We start from the raw sequence: 16195 nt of genomic DNA on the forward strand, positions 1-16195 counted from the left end.
TGATGCATTTATCATATAAAATTTAAAACTTCTGTACAACAGAAGACACCACAGCAAAGTTAAAAGAGCTTTTTATTGGGAAAAGATGTTTGCAATGCATATGTCCAAGGCATAATTTATACCCAGAATTCACAAAGAAGTCCTAAAAATGAGTAAGAAAAAGATGAATAACCTAATTGGGTGGGGGGGAGACGGAAGGGATATAAATAATTCAGTTAAGGGGGCCAAATGGCCAAAAGGCATAAAATGTTGATCAACTTCACTTGTAATTGAGGAAATGCAAATTAAAACAAACATGATATACTGTTTCACGTCAATCAGACTGGCAAAAATTTTTAAATCTGACTGTATTAATTTGGCAAGAATGGGGAGCATCAGAACTCGTTTACACTGCAGGAAAGAGTAAAAACTGGTACAACCTCTCTGGGGAGTGGTTTTGCATTGTCTGGAGGAAGATGCTATGCCCTGTGACCCAGCAGTTCCACACTGTGTGTAAACCCTAGAGAAAGTCTCACATGTGCGCAGGGAGACGTGTATAAGAATGTTTGTTCCAGCCCTGTCTGTAATAGTGACAACTTGGAAATATGCATCAATAGAATGAATAAATAAACCGTAATATATTCATATAATGAATTAGTATACAGAGGTTAGAAATGATCTAGAAAGACAAGTCTCAACCTGGATCAAAATTTCAAAAACTGGCAAAAGGAGGCATACATTTATTCACTTTGGGGGAGAAAATGTGTCAAAGTATATCAAAATGTTTAGGATATAAACCCCTTGACTCAATAATTCTATATCCAGGAATTTATCCCACAAATATATTCATACGAGAGTGCCAATATGTAAATACACACAAACACACACACAGATTTCTTTACAGCAATATTTATAACAATAAAAACTAAGAAGCATATTAGGTATCTATTGCTACACAACAAAATACCTAAAAAGTTAGCTGGTTAAACCTACAGTAAACATTTATTATCTCACATGGCTTCTGTGGGTCAGGAATTTGAGGAAACTTCAGCAGGATGGTTCAGCTCAAGCTTTTTTCATTAGGCTGTGGTTAAGTTATATGGGGGCTGCAGTTATCTGAGGGCTTCACTAGAGCTGAAGGATCCACATCCCAGATGGCTCCCTCACTTGACAGGCACATTGGCGCTGGATTTTGATGAGAGATTCACTTCCTCTCCAGGGCTGATTGTGTGTCCTTGCAACACGGTAGCTGATGTCCTGCACAGAAAGTAATCTGAGAGGGGTGAAGCCACAGTGTCTTGTATGACATAAGTCTCAGAAGTCACACATTGCCATTTCCACCTTAGTCTGTTCTTTGGAGGTGAATCACCAAGTCTGGCCCACATTCAAGGGGACCTAAATTAAGCTTCACCTTTCGAAAAAACGAATGCCAAAAAAAAAAAGAATTTGTATACATATTTTAAAATCATTACAGGAAAAAAACTTAAACATCTGTTAATGAAAGGCTGGTTCAATGAACTATGACTGTTAACCCCTTCAGTAAAAAAAAAAAAAAAATTATAATACACACGTCTAATATAAAAATATGAATTACAGGTGACACTTGAACAACATGGGTTTGAAGTGCACAGGTCCACTTATATGCAAATTTTTTTCAATAAATATATTGGAAAATTTTGGGGGATTTGCAACAATTTGAAAAAACTCACAAACCATGTAGCCTTAGAAATATTGAAAAAGTTAACAAAAAGCTATGTCATGAACGCATAAAATATATGTAGATAGTAGTCTATCCTCAAATAAGGTGTGATATTTAATATAAATTAATAATGTGTTAGTTTTCTTACTGTTTTATAACTTTGCTTTCAAATAATTACATTATCATGCAGTATGCCTCTCTCTCTCATAATTGGAGAAATTATGTATCACCCTATCATCACAGATAAGTGGGTTTTTTTAATGTAACAATGTTTCCAATCCTGTATTAAGAATATTACTGTTGGAGTTCCCTGGTGGTGCAGTGGTTAAGAATCCGCCTGCCAATGCAGAGGACATGGGTTCGATCCCTGGTCGGGGAAGATCCCACGTGCCGTGGAGCAACTAAGCCCATGCACCACAACTACTGAGCCTGCACTGTAGAGCCCACGAGCCACAACTACTGAGCCTGTGTGCCACAATACTGAAACCCGCACCCCTAGAGCCCGTGCTCCACAACAAGAGAAGCCACCCCAATGAGAAGCCCGCCCACCACCACGAAGAGTAGCCCCTGCTCAACACAACTAGAGAAAGCCCGCGCGCAGCAACAAAGACCCAATGCAGCCAAAAATAAATAAATTTTTTAAAAAAGCATATTAATGTAATACCGTATGCCATAACAACTTTCTAACAATTCATTCATTAGTGTATAGGGTAGGCCACCGTGAAGCAATTCTATCTATCACACTGGGCTACCATAAAACAATCACATTGTTGCTTCTTCATTATCAATGTACAAATCATTATACCTGTAAATAAATATGAATTTCTTTTTCTTATTACCTTTTCATTTTTGATGCCTAGTGTTAGTAATACACATAACATCTACAGTGTTTTGTATCATATAAGACAATATTGATGTAGGTACTGACAGACGATTCATCTTGTAAACAGATGACATAAACTTATGGTATTGATAAACACAGTACAGTACTCTAAATGTATTTTCTCTTCCTTACAATTTTCTTAATAACATTTTCTTTTCTCTAGCTTACTTTATTGTAAGAATACAGTATATAATACATACAAAATATGTGTTTACTTTTTACGGTATTGGTAAAGCTTCTGGTCATCAGTAGGCTATTCGTAGTAAAGTTTGGGGGGAATCAAAAGTTATACATGGATTTTTGACTGTGCAGGGGTTTGGCATCCCTAACCTTCACATTATTCAAGGGTCAACTGTATATTTTCCGATTATATACATATACGCTTGACAAATTAAAAAAAAAAAATTTCAAAAACTGGGAATTCCCTGGTGGTCCAGTGGTCAGGACTCCGTGCTTTCACTGCTGAGTGTGCGGGTTCAAACTATGGTCAGGGAACTAAGATCCTGCAAGCCGCGCAGCGTGGCCAAAAAAAAAAAAAAAAACTTCAGGGACTTCTCTGGTGGTCCAGTGGTAAAGAATCTGCCTTCCAACGCAGGGGATGCGGGTTTGATCCCTGGTTGGGGAACTAAGATCCCACGTACCACGTGCCACCTAAGCCCACGTGCCATAACTTCTGAGCTCACGCGCCTCAACAAGAGAACCTGCGTGCTGCAAACTACAGAACCCACGTGCTCTGGAGCCTGAGCACCACAACTAGAGAAAGAAAAACCCACACGCCACACTAGAGAGAAGCCCACACACCACAACTAGAGAGAGAAAACCCATGTGCCACAACTAGAGAGAAGCCCGCACGCCACAATGAAAGATCCTGCGTGCTGCAACTAAGACCTGACACAGCCAGAAAAATAAATTAAATAAATAAATATCTTTTAAAAAATTTCAAAAACAAGTTTGAGTGAAAAAATTTCAGTGGAATACATACAGTGTGATTCCATTTATATAATGTTTAAATAGATATAAATAATTTTTTTGTTGTTTAGGCATGGCTTATGTAGTTGATAAAAACATGGTGAGAATGATAAGCACCAAATTCAAGATGGTGCTTGTTTGGGGGAAGGAGAGAGAGAAATGTATGAGGAAGGAGTATATAGGAGACTTCAAATATATCTCTCACGTTTTAAGTTTTCCCATATTAAAAATTGTAGCATATTTATTGGAATGCCAAAAGGAGCTCAAGAACCGAGGAGTACCCTTCTGTTAGAGAGTGAAAATGGTCTTGGAAATTAATTCTCATAGAAATAAATCAAAATTGATTCATAAACTGTCAGGAAAAAACCTACAGAGGACAGTAATTCGAAATTGTATATTTTTTGCATCAATGCTGAGCGAGCATCGCTGCCAGCCCTGGGGCCCCCCAGCAGGGCTGGGAAATGGTGGAGCTGGCAGAGGCAGGGGCGACCGAGTGTTAATGGGAACCCGTAGACTCGGCTGAGATGGAATCGGGTGCGGGCTCACCCTCTGGGACCCTCCACTTCCAGTGGCTGCTGCCCTTGGGCTTGGTGAGCCCAGCCCTAGGTGGGGCTCGGTCAGGCTTTCAACAGACCTCCCATCTCTCTTCTTATGAAATTATACCTCCTTGGAGATTAACTAGAGAATGAAGAGAAGCCCCTAGGCCCTACTTAGAGCAGGTATCATGTCATTCAAGCTGAAAGAAAAGAGCATATTGTTCACTTGGAAAGGAATAACAACTCCCCTCGTTAAATGCCTGACTGCTAGCACCACCCAGCAAATATCCTCTACTACCAAGTTCCAGTAGGTGATTCAGCCGGTCTGTAATGAACAAAAGACAACTGAATGAGGAAATGGACTTGTATTACTCAGAGGAAAGAAGAATGTCTTTTCTTTCCTTGAAAAAGAAAGGAGACTGACAAAAATTCTTTGCTTGCCCAAACTTTCGTCAGGTTCCTGAACCGTCTCCTAGGCCCATCCGTGTAGTTTGTTGTAAAATCTGGTTTTAGCAAGAACCTCCACCCTGCGCCCGTATCTCATCACCCAAGATGTCTGATGAGGTTCTTTGTCCTCCACCCCGCTTCCCCGCCCAGTGATGTCTGATCACCCTGGCTTGTCTTCAGCAAGAATCTGTTAGATTGGTTTAGCCAGAATACCCCTCATCCCTGATGTTTCCTCTTAGTAATTTTCCATCCACTGACCCCCACTGTGCTCCTTGGCTATAAATTCCCCCTGGCCCATGCTGTATTTGGAGTTGAGCCTGGTCTTCCCCCCCCACCCCGTAAAATCCCTTTACAGTGATCCCTATACTTATGTCGATAATAAAGTCTGCCTTACCATCTTCAAAAAAAAAAAAAAAAATTCTATATTTTTATGTTATTAAGAACAAAAAGCACAAAATGTAATCAATGTAAATTTTAATACCTTTTAATGTTCAGAGGAAACAATGTACCTTCATGACTTGGAAGACCTTTTGTGAAAATTCATTTTTTTTAATCTTTTTTATTGAAGTAGAGTTGATTTACAATGTTGTGTTAGTTTCTGGTGAACAGCAAAGTGACTCAGATACATACATATATATATAATATGTGTATTATATATATATACTTTTTCATATTCTTTTCCATTATGGTTTATCCCAGGATATTGAATATAGTGCCCTGTGCTATGCAGTAGGACCTTGTTGTTTATCCGTTCTATATATATTATAATAGTTTGCGTCTACTAATCCTAAGCTCCAAGTCCATCCCTCCCCTACCTCCTCTCCCCCTTGGCAACCACAAGTCTGTGACTGTGAGTCGTTTCTGTTTTGTAAATAAGTTCATTTGTGTCATATTTTAGATTCCACATGCAAGTGATATCATACGGTATTTGTTTTTCTTTTTCTGACTTACTTCACTTTGTATGATAATCTTTAGGTCCATCCATGTTGCTGCAAATGGCATTATTTCATTCTTTTTTATGGCTGAGTAGTATTCCATTGCATATATATGTACCACATCTTCTTTATCCATTCACCTGTCAATGGACATTTAGGTTGCTTCCATGTCTTGGCTATTGTAAATAGTGCTGCTATGAACATAGGGGTGCATGTAACTTTTCGAATTATAGTTTTGTCCGGATATATGCATAGGAGGGGGATTGTTGGATCATATGGCAACTCTATTTTTAGTTTTCTGAGGAACCTCTATACTGTTCTCCATAGTGGCTGTACCAATTTACATTCCCACCAACAGTGTAGGAGGGTTCCCTTTTCTCCACACCCTCTCCAGCATTTGTTAGAAAATTCTTTTTTTTAATATGGCACATTATTTAATAAAAATTATATATAACATGTACATACAGAAAAGTACATAGAACATATGTGTACAGTTTAATATACATTTGTGATTATAAAGCAAAACTCTGCATAACTACCATCGAGGTCAAGAAATTCAGTATTCTGGAAGCCCCTATGTGGTGTACCATTTCTTTTTTTTTCTTTTTTTTTTCTTCAGGCTCATTTAATCCATACAACAAACCATGATATAGTTATTGTTCTTCCCCTTTTTACACATAAAGAAACTGAGATTGAGAGAGCTTAAAACCTATGCCAAATCACCATGTTACCATAGCATGAGCCGTAATTTGAATTCAGTCTGTCAGACAACCTCGAAACCCCATACCCTATTCACTACACTACAGAGACCTCTCCAAGCTGGGGTAGATCTTACTTTCTGCTCTTATGGTGTACCGTTTCTTAAATTCAATTTGTTTTATCATAACATGAACAACTGTACAAATAGGCCTGCTGTTTTACATTTAAAAATTAATTTCAGAAAAAAATATTGCTAGTATTGATTTTTTTTAATTTTCAAGATAATTTGGCATTGGGAAATGTTGGCCCAACACTAAGATGCCTGAGAAGACTGTGGAAGATACTGTCGTTTCATGGTTTACAAAAGTCTTGGCCCCAGTTGGTGACGGTGGTGCCACAGCTTGTAGCTGAGCCCTAGGCCAACAGTTGCTCCCCTGCAGTCACTCCAGGCTCCGGGGAACGGTGGGCAGTCCTTCTCAGTGACGATAACTAGTGCCACAGTTAACCGTTAATTCCTGTGAGCAATACCTCTGTTCCTTGGTCAGAAGTTGATAGGTAGCTTCAGAGTTGCATTTTCCTGACATTGGCCAATGGGGTAGGTGTATGGTCTTTGCCATTTTGGACTGCATTTGCTGTCTGCCTGGGGCTCTGGGCACTTTAAAGAAAACTCTTGGGGCAGATTGTCCGTGATGGTTGGGTGAAGGGCCCAGGACCCAAGGACCGGGAAATATCACCCTAGACCAGGATTTCTCCGCCTCGGCACTTCTGGTGCTGTGGACTAGGTCGTGCTTTATTGGGGCTGTCCTGTATGTTGTAGCACGTTTAGCAGCGTCCCTGGTCTCCACGCACTAGATACCAATAGCTTTCTCTCGGCTGTGACAGCCACTTTCCAGACGTCGCCCAGATGTCCCCCAGGCAGCTAACTCACCCCCAGTTGGGAACCACTGCCTTAGAGGGTAGAATTCACATGAGGCTCATGGTCCCTCCACTGCAGCTGTGGAGGAGGTAGGAGAGGCAACCCAGCTGAAGGCCCCTAATTTGGAGCATTAGGAGGAATTAGGGCAAAGATAGGAGGAATGCAGCAGGCAGACAGATGGAGGCAGTAAGTTGGGGAGGGGCCTTCTGGGTAGCAGTAAATGGCAGTGGGCAGAGGGAGGGTGGGTGCAGAGCTCTGCGGCTCTGAGGCGCCGGGCAAGGCTTCGTTCACAGAAAACTGGGAGGAGTGTATTAGCACAGAGCCCCGTCTCCTCTCTAAAGAATGGCACTCAAGGGCTTCCCTGATGGCGCAGTGGTTAAGAACCCGCCTGCCAATGCAGGAGACACGGGTTCGAGCCCTGGTCCGGGAAGATCCCACATGCCACGGAGCAACTAAGCCCGTGCACCACAACTACTGAGCCTGCGCTCTAGAGCCCGTGAGCCACAACTACTGAGCCCGCACACCACAACTACTGAAGCCTGCGCGCCTAGAGCGCGTGCTCCGCAACAAAAGAAGCCACCGCAATGAGAAGCCTGCGCACCACAATGAAGAGTAGCCCCCGCTCACCACAACTAGAGAAAGCCCACGCGCAGCAAGGAAGACCCGACGCAGCCAATACATACATACATACATACATATATACATAAATAAATAAAATTAAAAAAAAAAAGAATGGCACTCAAGCCTTCCCTTCCCACTCTTGAGCCGACCTTGAGCTCTTAAGCAGCATTAGATCTTTCTAAGAATTCTACCGCTTTCCTCTTGACCTTGTAGAGAGAGTTATGTGAATCTCTCAAGTGGGCTGGTTCCTTGGAGAGAGATTGCAATTGTTTGACATTTATTCACCCATCAGACATTTGTCCGGCACCCACTTGGGCAAGGGCTGTGTGAGGTGCTAGGGACCCCACTAATCACCCAGGCCTGGATGGTCTGACTCAACCAGCCCAGGCAGCCCTGGGAGAAGACAGTAAGCCTGTCGTCAGGCTACCTACCCAGGTCACATCCCAGCTCGGCTCCTGGCTATTGTGTCTCTTTGGGCCTCAGTGCCTAGTCCCTAGTCTGTAAAATGGAGTAGTAAGAATTCTTATCCCATATGGGCGTTGAGAGAATTGAGAGAATATACAGGCTGTAGAGCAGTGCCTGGCATTAGTGAGTACTCAGTGATAGTAATATCATTATTTTTAATTTTTTTAAAAATTAAAACTACTACATAAGGACTGTAATAGACTTAACAAGTGTCAAGAAAATTCTGAGGGACACGTGATCAAAGACTCACAGAAGTGGCTCTTTTGAGATGGGTCTTAAAGGATTAGTGAGACTTTTTCAGGGGGGAAAAAAAAGGGTTGTGGGAAGATCATGCACTAAAATTCAGGCAGAAGAGCGAGACAGCAGGAAGTCACAGATTGTGAGCTTGTGAGCCCGGCTCACTGGGGGACAGCTGCTGGCCTTAGGGTCCGGAGCTAAGGGAGGGGGGTCTGGGAGGCCAGGAAGGAGAAGGGCCTTGTCAGGGGGACTCAGTCTGAATGGACATAAGTCCCAAGCCCCTTTGGCTTGGACCTGCTTCATTTGTTACTTCTTTTCTCCAAAATAGATTTAGAAGAACTTGCCATTTTCATCCCATTCTCCCTCCCCTGGGCAGTGAAATACTGAGTCTGCTCCCTTCCATGTCTGCGTTTCAGAGCTTTTAGAGACTGGAAAACAAATTCGTCTTGCTGTCCCTGTGCTGTCAAAAGGGAACCAGATGGGGGGATGCTGGCAGCCACTTCACATGCAAGTCCAGCAGACGGACGGAGCACTGACCTCCCTTGCCTGGGTGCCCATGCTTCCCACCTCTGTGACCGCTCAGGAGATGTTGTTGGCCACTGGGGTTCACGGAGGAGCAGATCCGTGGGCCACTGGGTTGAGATGCATTTTCCACCTGTCTCTTCTGCTGCTCACACGCTGCCTCAGGGCAGGGGCTGGACACCACCCTGGCAGATGTGGCTAATAAGCAGGGCATGTGTGCCAAAGGACGGTGTGTTTACTTCTCTGGAGCCTGCGGAGTTGTGCCCGAGGCTTTGCTGAATCAGACCAGTGCTGTCTGGCATCCCCTTGCTGCTGAGACCTCAGTCCCAAGGTCACGAGTGTCCCCTGGATGGCTCTGGCCTTTGCTTCACCACTCTCTGAAACTTCCCAGAGTGAACATATATTTACTGAGCACTTACCAGACCCAGGGGGTGTGGTTACATGAGCGAGATAGACACCATCCTCGACTTTGTGGAACTTAAAAGTCTTGTGGGAGAGACAGACATTGAATAAACCATTGCACGTGGTATGGATAAGGGCTGAGAAAGGGGACTATCCAGGGAGTGGCAGTGAAGAACAGGAGAGGAACCTCATCTTCAGGGGGTGCTGAGGTCAGGAAAGGCTCACAGAGGAAGGAAGACTCTCCCTGGTATCTGAGAATACTGCTTAGGGGGCGGGACAGCATGAGGGTGTTGGGGAGACCCCCCCTCTCTGAGCTGGCTTGTGACAGAATCCAGTGGGCTTCCCCAAGCTGCCTGTGTCTTTGGCACTGTGGCCATCCCTCTCTTAAATTTCTTGCTTCCTTTCAGACTGCTCGTTTGTCCCCTTAGCTGTCTTATCTTGCTCCCCAGATATAATTTCGGCCTTTCCAGAGGATGGCCCCATTTTTGGCTTCATGACCTCAAACCACCCTGCTGTGTTGCCAAATGACAGATTGAAGGAAGTGGGTGTGGAGCTGTAACAGGACATAGAGGTTCCTAAGCATGTCCCAGCCATGGGACATTTGCCAGGGCATTCAGAAAAATTAATCAAGCCTCACAGCAGCATTTTCTGTAGCTTGGAGTATGCTTCTTGCATCGAAGATGACATTTTCCATCAAATAGGATGAATGAAAATCACATTTCTCTTTTTTCCCCTCTCTCTCCCCTCCAGGCTAATATTTGGCACCCTTTACCCTGCATATTCTTCCTACAAGGCTGTGAAATCGAAGGACATTAAAGAATATGTAAGTAGCACTTTTGGGGGGCGGGGTGGTGGTGGTGATGGGGTTAGATGGGGGAAGCTGGGCATGAAGTGCAGGGGCGGGGCACAGATGCCCTCTTTGGTGGGTACTGGGAGCAGGGCAGTACGGCGACCTGCTGAGTGTGACCCAGGAGTCCTCTCCCGGCTAGACCTCCTCTTTAGAACTAGAGTGTGGAAGTGAGCAGAGCGGGGAGGCCTGGCAAGAGGAAATGGCACCTGGAATAGGAGGCCCCCAGTGGCCACAGGCCACTCTATGGCCTTGGAAGAGTGACTTCATCTCTCTGAACCTCAGTTTCCTTGTCTGGACTGGAAAGCAGCATTACTGGGAGACAGTCTGGCATTGGGGGCAGGAGCACAGGTCCTCAAGTCCAGCAGACCCTGCCTAGCAATTCTAATCCCCGTGCCGGTTCTGTGATTTGAACACCACACTGTTTAAGCCCTGTTGCTTTGTAAGCTTTTAGAGGGCAGGAGTTACCATCGTCCTATGACTGTTTCCCACTGCACCTCGCAGAGGGTTGAACACACGGGCAGGGGATTAGGAGTACTTACTGGTGGGAGGATTGTATTACTGTTGGGTGATTTGGGTGCCCCAGTCACAGCCCTAAATGTGCTGGGCACCTCTGGGCAGGAGAACCTTCAGACCACACGTTGATTGAAGACCTGTGGGGGGTGGCTGGGGAGGGAGGAGTGTCCCTCCCCAGGGAGGACAGTATCCCAGGTCGAAGTACGAAAGATATAGATTTTGTCATCAAGAGACTGAAGTCAAGTCCTGGCTCTGACGTCTGATTGACACAATGCTTGACAAGAATCTTAACTTCCAAGAGCCTCGGTTTCCTTATCTGAGCAGTGGGTGGAAATCAACAATCCTAGCGCCTAGTGTTGTGAGGGACAAAGGGTCTTTGCTCTGCTTTTACTCAGAAGAGCTCACTTGGCAAGTTAGGCACAGGCAAAGAAATCATTCAAAGCAGGTTTGGAAGTTCTCAGCTTTCCCAGGATGTCTTTAGGATGAAACCAACCACCTCCAGATCAGCTCAACCAGAGCTGCCTACACCCTCTCTCTGAGTTCCCTAGAACTGCTTGCCTGGCTTGCATTTGCTACGAAGCAGGGGATCCAGACGGGGCGTGTTCTCCTGTGGAGGCTGGGTCCCCAGCATGTGTCTGTGAAGGAATCTCAGAGTGTGAACTATAAATAGCTGTTAAGTTGCAAGCACAGAACCTCATGATTCCTAATGGACTCCGCCCAGGGGAAAGCCCTGGGCAGCCTCCTCCAGGTCACCCTTTCCCCGACTGCTTCCAGCCTGGGGACGGGGGACGCTGTGCCAGGAAAGGAAGCAAAGCAGGGGTCACCGCAGTTCAAGGTCTGATCCTCCGATTTGCAGGGGTAGAAACTCAACGCTGTCCGCTCATCCGGGAGAGAGCAAACCCTGGTGAATTGTTTTGCTGTATCTAAACTCACAGGAGCCTGGTTTATGACTAGAACGGCAATCATTAATTTAAACTGAAAAGCAGAGCAACTGTTTGTGCTGGCGGTGAGCACGTGCTTTTCCCAGGAGGGAAAGCTTGAGAGCTAAGATTAGACAGTTTCTCGGTAAAAATGGAACTGGAAGCAAGGCGCCCAGTGATATTAAGGGAGACCTGCCTCCTTTTCCTGCGCTTTTTCACATGCGCTCAACTCACACACTTGCGTGCATGCTCGCATGCTTTCTCCCACACGCATTCACACTCACTTCTTTCCCTCCTTTTGACCAACAGACCCATTTGTCCAAGAGAGAAACCTGGAAACTTCCTTTAACTCCTGTCCCTTCCTCACCACCCATCCCCACCCAGACGCCCAGGTGGTGACTATGACCCTTCCTCTCTATCCTCTTTATAATCTTTCAAACCAGGTCTCTCCTTCTGTGCTACCTCTCTCTTCAGTGAGGCTCTCATCATCGTTCCCTGGAATGTCACAGTGGCCCCCTGTATTTGATTTTTTTATTGCCACGGTAACAAATTACCATGAATTTAGTGGCTTAAAAGAACACAAATGAGGGACTTCCCTGGTGGTCCAGTGGTTAGAACTCCAGGCTTCCACTGCAGAAGGCACAGGTTCGATCCCTAGTCGGGGATCTAAGATCCCACAAGCTGCACGGTGCAGCCAAAAAAAAAAAAAAAAAAACCCACAAATGTATTATCTCACATGGAGGTCAGAAGTTGGATGGGTCTCACTGGGTTGAAATCAAGCCTCCTTTTGGAGGCTGTAGGGGAGAGTCCATTTCCTTGCCTTTTCCAGTTCCTGGAGGCCACCTGCAGTCCTTGGCTCGAGCCTCCTTCTCCATCTTCAGAACCAGCAGCATTGCGTCTCCCACCGTTCTTCCGTAATCCTGTCTCCCTCTGACGACAACCAGGAAAGGTTCTCCACTTGTAAGGATCATGTGAATACATTGGGTCTGCCTGGATAATCCAGGATAATCTTCCCATCTGAAAGTCCTTACCTTAATGACTGCAAAGTCCCATTTGTCTTATAATGTAATATACTCACAGGTTCTGGGGATTAGGACGAGGACGTTTTGGGGGCAGGGGCTGTTATTCTGCCTGCCATACCGCTAACTGGTTCCTCCACCTCCTGTACCTCATCTCATGCTCTGTTGTCTACATCACTTCTACAAGACTTTGAAAAATGGAAATCTATTCATTTTACTCCCCCTGGATCCTTTCATGGCTGCTTATTACCTGCAGGATGAAGTCCAAACTCCATTAGACAGTGTTGAACCTTCTTGATCTTGCTCTCCCTACTTTCCAGCCACTTCTCTACAAGCATTCAATGCTTCTTTTTTTTTTTTTAATATTTCTTTATTTTCTTTATTTTTTTGGCTGTGTTGGGTCTTAGTTGCGGCACGTGGGATTTTTTTTGTTGCGGTGGGCGGGCTTCTCTCTAGTTGTGGCGCGAGGGCTCCAGAGCACATGGGCTCTGTAGTTTGTGGCACATGGGCTCTCTAGTTGAGGTGTGCAGGCTCAGTAGTTGTGGCGCACGGGCTTAGTTGCCCTTCAGCATGTGGGATCTTAGTTCTCTGACCAGGGATCGAACCCGCATCCCCTGCATTGGAAGGCGGATTCTTTACCACTGGACCACCAGGGAAGTCCCACGTTCAGTGCTGTTGTTCTCAACACCCAAAGTGTGGTCTGTGGACTGGTGTTATCGACATCCCCCAGGAGCTAGTTAGAAATGCAGAGTTTCAAGCCCTACCCAGACCTCCTGAAGAAAAATCGGCATTTTTAACAAGATCCTCAATTTGAGAAACACCGCTCTTGACGTTCATAGCTTTTTATGTCTTTCCAAACTTACTGCACTAGTCAAGGTTTTGAGACAAAAACTTATACAGAAAGGAATTTATGGGACTTTGTAGGATTAACTAGAAGCCTGGGGAAAGATACTCAGAAATTGGGGAAGATCTGAGAAGGCTGGGTGACAGCCAAGCTTATACGTCGGGAAGGGTCTGGTTAGGAAGCTGCTGCCCAGGTCACCACCATGGAACTGGCTGCCAGCTGCCCATGGCTTTGGAACATTTCCTGAAGATTCAAAACCCTGGATAGGGGCATTTGATTTTTCCAAGCCTGGATAATAGGCCTTGCCTCCCATAAAGACCTGCATGCTGGGAGACGCCCTCCAAATGAGAAGGCTTTGGATGCTGGTAGTTTAAAAAAAATACATACACACACGCGTGCGCACACACACACACACACACACACACCCTCAGAGATACTGCACGTTTGGTTTCAGACCACAACAATAAAATGAATATCACCAAAAAGTGAGTCACACAAACTTTTTGGTTTCCTACTGCATATAAAAGTTGTCTTTACATTATGCTGTAGTCGATTGTGCAGTAGCATTATGTCTAAACAAACACGATACACACCTTTATTAAAAGATAATGCTTTGGGGAAAATGGCACCAATAGACTTGCTTAACCACAAACCTTCAATTTGTAAAAAAAAAAAAAAAAAAAAAACAAAAAACCACAATATCTGCAAAGTGCATTAAAAAAAGCGCAGTAAAACGAGGTATGCCTGTATATTATATATATGAAAATATATAGTATAATGATCTATATTACAGTTACTTCTTGGGCTGCACAACATCCACATCCACTTTTTTACCCAGGTTTTGGCTTTTAAAAAAACCTTCCAGGGCTTCCCTGGTGGCGCAGTGGTTGAGAATCTGCCTGCCAATGCAGGGGACACGGGTTCGAGCCCTGGTCTGGGAAGAGCCCACATGCCGCGGAGCAGCTGGGCCCGTGAGCCACAATTACTGAGCCTGCGCGACTGGAGCCTGTGCTCCGCAACAAGAGAGGCCGCGATAGTGAGAGGCCCGCGCACTGCGATGAAGAGTGGTCCCCACTTGCCACAACTAGAGAAAGCCCTCGCACAGAAACGAAGACCCAACACAGCCATAAATAAATAAATAAATATTAAAAAAAAAAAAAAAAAAAAACTTCCAGGGACTTCCCTGGTGGCACAGTGGTTAAGAATCCGCCTGCCAATGCAAGGGACATGGGTTCGAGCCCTGGTCCGGGAAGATCCCACATGCTGCAGAGCAACTAAGCCCGTGCGCCACAACTACTGAGCCTGTGCTCTAGAGCCCGTGAGCCACAACTACTGAAGCCAACGCGCCTAGAGCCCGTGCTCCGCAACAAGAGAAGCCACCGCAATGAGAAGCCCGCGCACCACAACGAAGAGTAGCTCCCACTTGCCGCAACTAGTGAAAGCACGCGTGCAGCAACGAAGACCCAACTCAGCCAAAAAGAAAAAGAAAAGAAACCTTCCAACAAGAATTCTCTGCCACTCATTTATTGATGCTTGCTAAATCCAATTCTTCATCTGAGTCCAGCTCCAGATCCAGTATCCTCCGGCTCTGACAGGATCTAACCTTATATTCAACACTCTAAAAATTAAATTGTCAAGTGAACCATCACTGATACACCCTATATACTATATTAGGGGGAGAAGGAGAATAAATAAAAATAAAATTAGTTAAAATATTTAAATCTATACATAACACAGAAAGGAAGAAAATGGATAGAAGGCACAGTCCTTATTTAGGCAAGTGGTCATGAGTTCATAGTTGGTATTTATGTCTTTTGTTAAAAGATGATTTTTAAAAGGGTAAAATAATGATTCTTGTACAAATATAAAATTAACACATGTTGAAAATTTTACTTAACTCATTAAGTAATGAGAGAACCAGTAAGGTGTTAAAAAACAGTTCAAAGGAGACTCCAAAGAACAGATATATAGAAGCATTGAGGAATGACTAAATGAATTTGTTCATAGATATTCAACTGATTTCTTGGGAAGTAGGGCCATTGGACCCAATTGTACCTCCATTGGACAAAATTCTTTGGCACATCTATAGACTAAATTATTTGCATTGTAATCAGTTTTCTGAAACTTACAAAGTTGCAAAATAGCTCAAAGACATTGTAAAACAAGACACCTGCAGAATTAAGATAACTCAGAAGGCTGCTCTGGACAGCACCTAGCATTCCACGGGACACCCATTCCAAAGTCTTTCGCAACGTTTCCTATTACTTCCCTCTTCCACCATCCATCCAGTGCTCCCCGGTGCCTTCAGTGTGGCTTCTTCTCCAAGCGTGTGGCCTAAATCTTCATTCCTGAGGAATCTGAGGCCTTAGTAGTCTTACCTCTGTAGGGTTGTAGTAGTGATCCATTGACTTTACCTCTAAATAAGACAATACTAGGGGATCCCCTAGAGGACCCTTAAATTCCATCCACCCTCCTTCCTGCCACATTGTGTAGTAGCAACTCTAGTTCCCCTTGATAAGCAGGATCAGTCACCCCATGAAAGCCCATAAGTCCCTTTATTATCTATTTCCTAGTGGCATGGTGGTCTTGAAATGGCCAGGTGACCTTCTAGTCTCTGCTTCCACTTCATCAGAACCATTTTATATCCCTCATGGAAGCATCCATCTTTCGAGTACTAAAGTTATTAAAAAGCAGAGCTCAGAGGTTTGAGGATGAGAAGCAGAAGTGTTGTGAGTGGGT

General features: G+C 44.5%; 1 protein-coding gene across 4 annotated transcripts in view; it reads left to right on the forward strand.

Moving 5' to 3' along the window:
- REEP1 (receptor accessory protein 1) overlaps positions 1 to 16195 on the forward strand; it is a 113912-nt gene that overhangs the window by 42585 nt on the left and 55132 nt on the right. For all 4 annotated transcript variants that reach the window (XM_036873239.1, XM_036873236.1, XM_036873237.1 and 1 more), the window contains exon 2: positions 10061 to 10133. In XM_036873239.1, the coding sequence (XP_036729134.1) occupies positions 10061 to 10133 (73 nt within the window). The remainder of the gene's footprint in view (positions 1 to 10060; positions 10134 to 16195) is intronic.

Source organism: Balaenoptera musculus, chromosome 13 (genome assembly GCF_009873245.2).
Source record: "Balaenoptera musculus isolate JJ_BM4_2016_0621 chromosome 13, mBalMus1.pri.v3, whole genome shotgun sequence".
Taxonomy (NCBI): domain Eukaryota; kingdom Metazoa; phylum Chordata; class Mammalia; order Artiodactyla; family Balaenopteridae; genus Balaenoptera; species Balaenoptera musculus.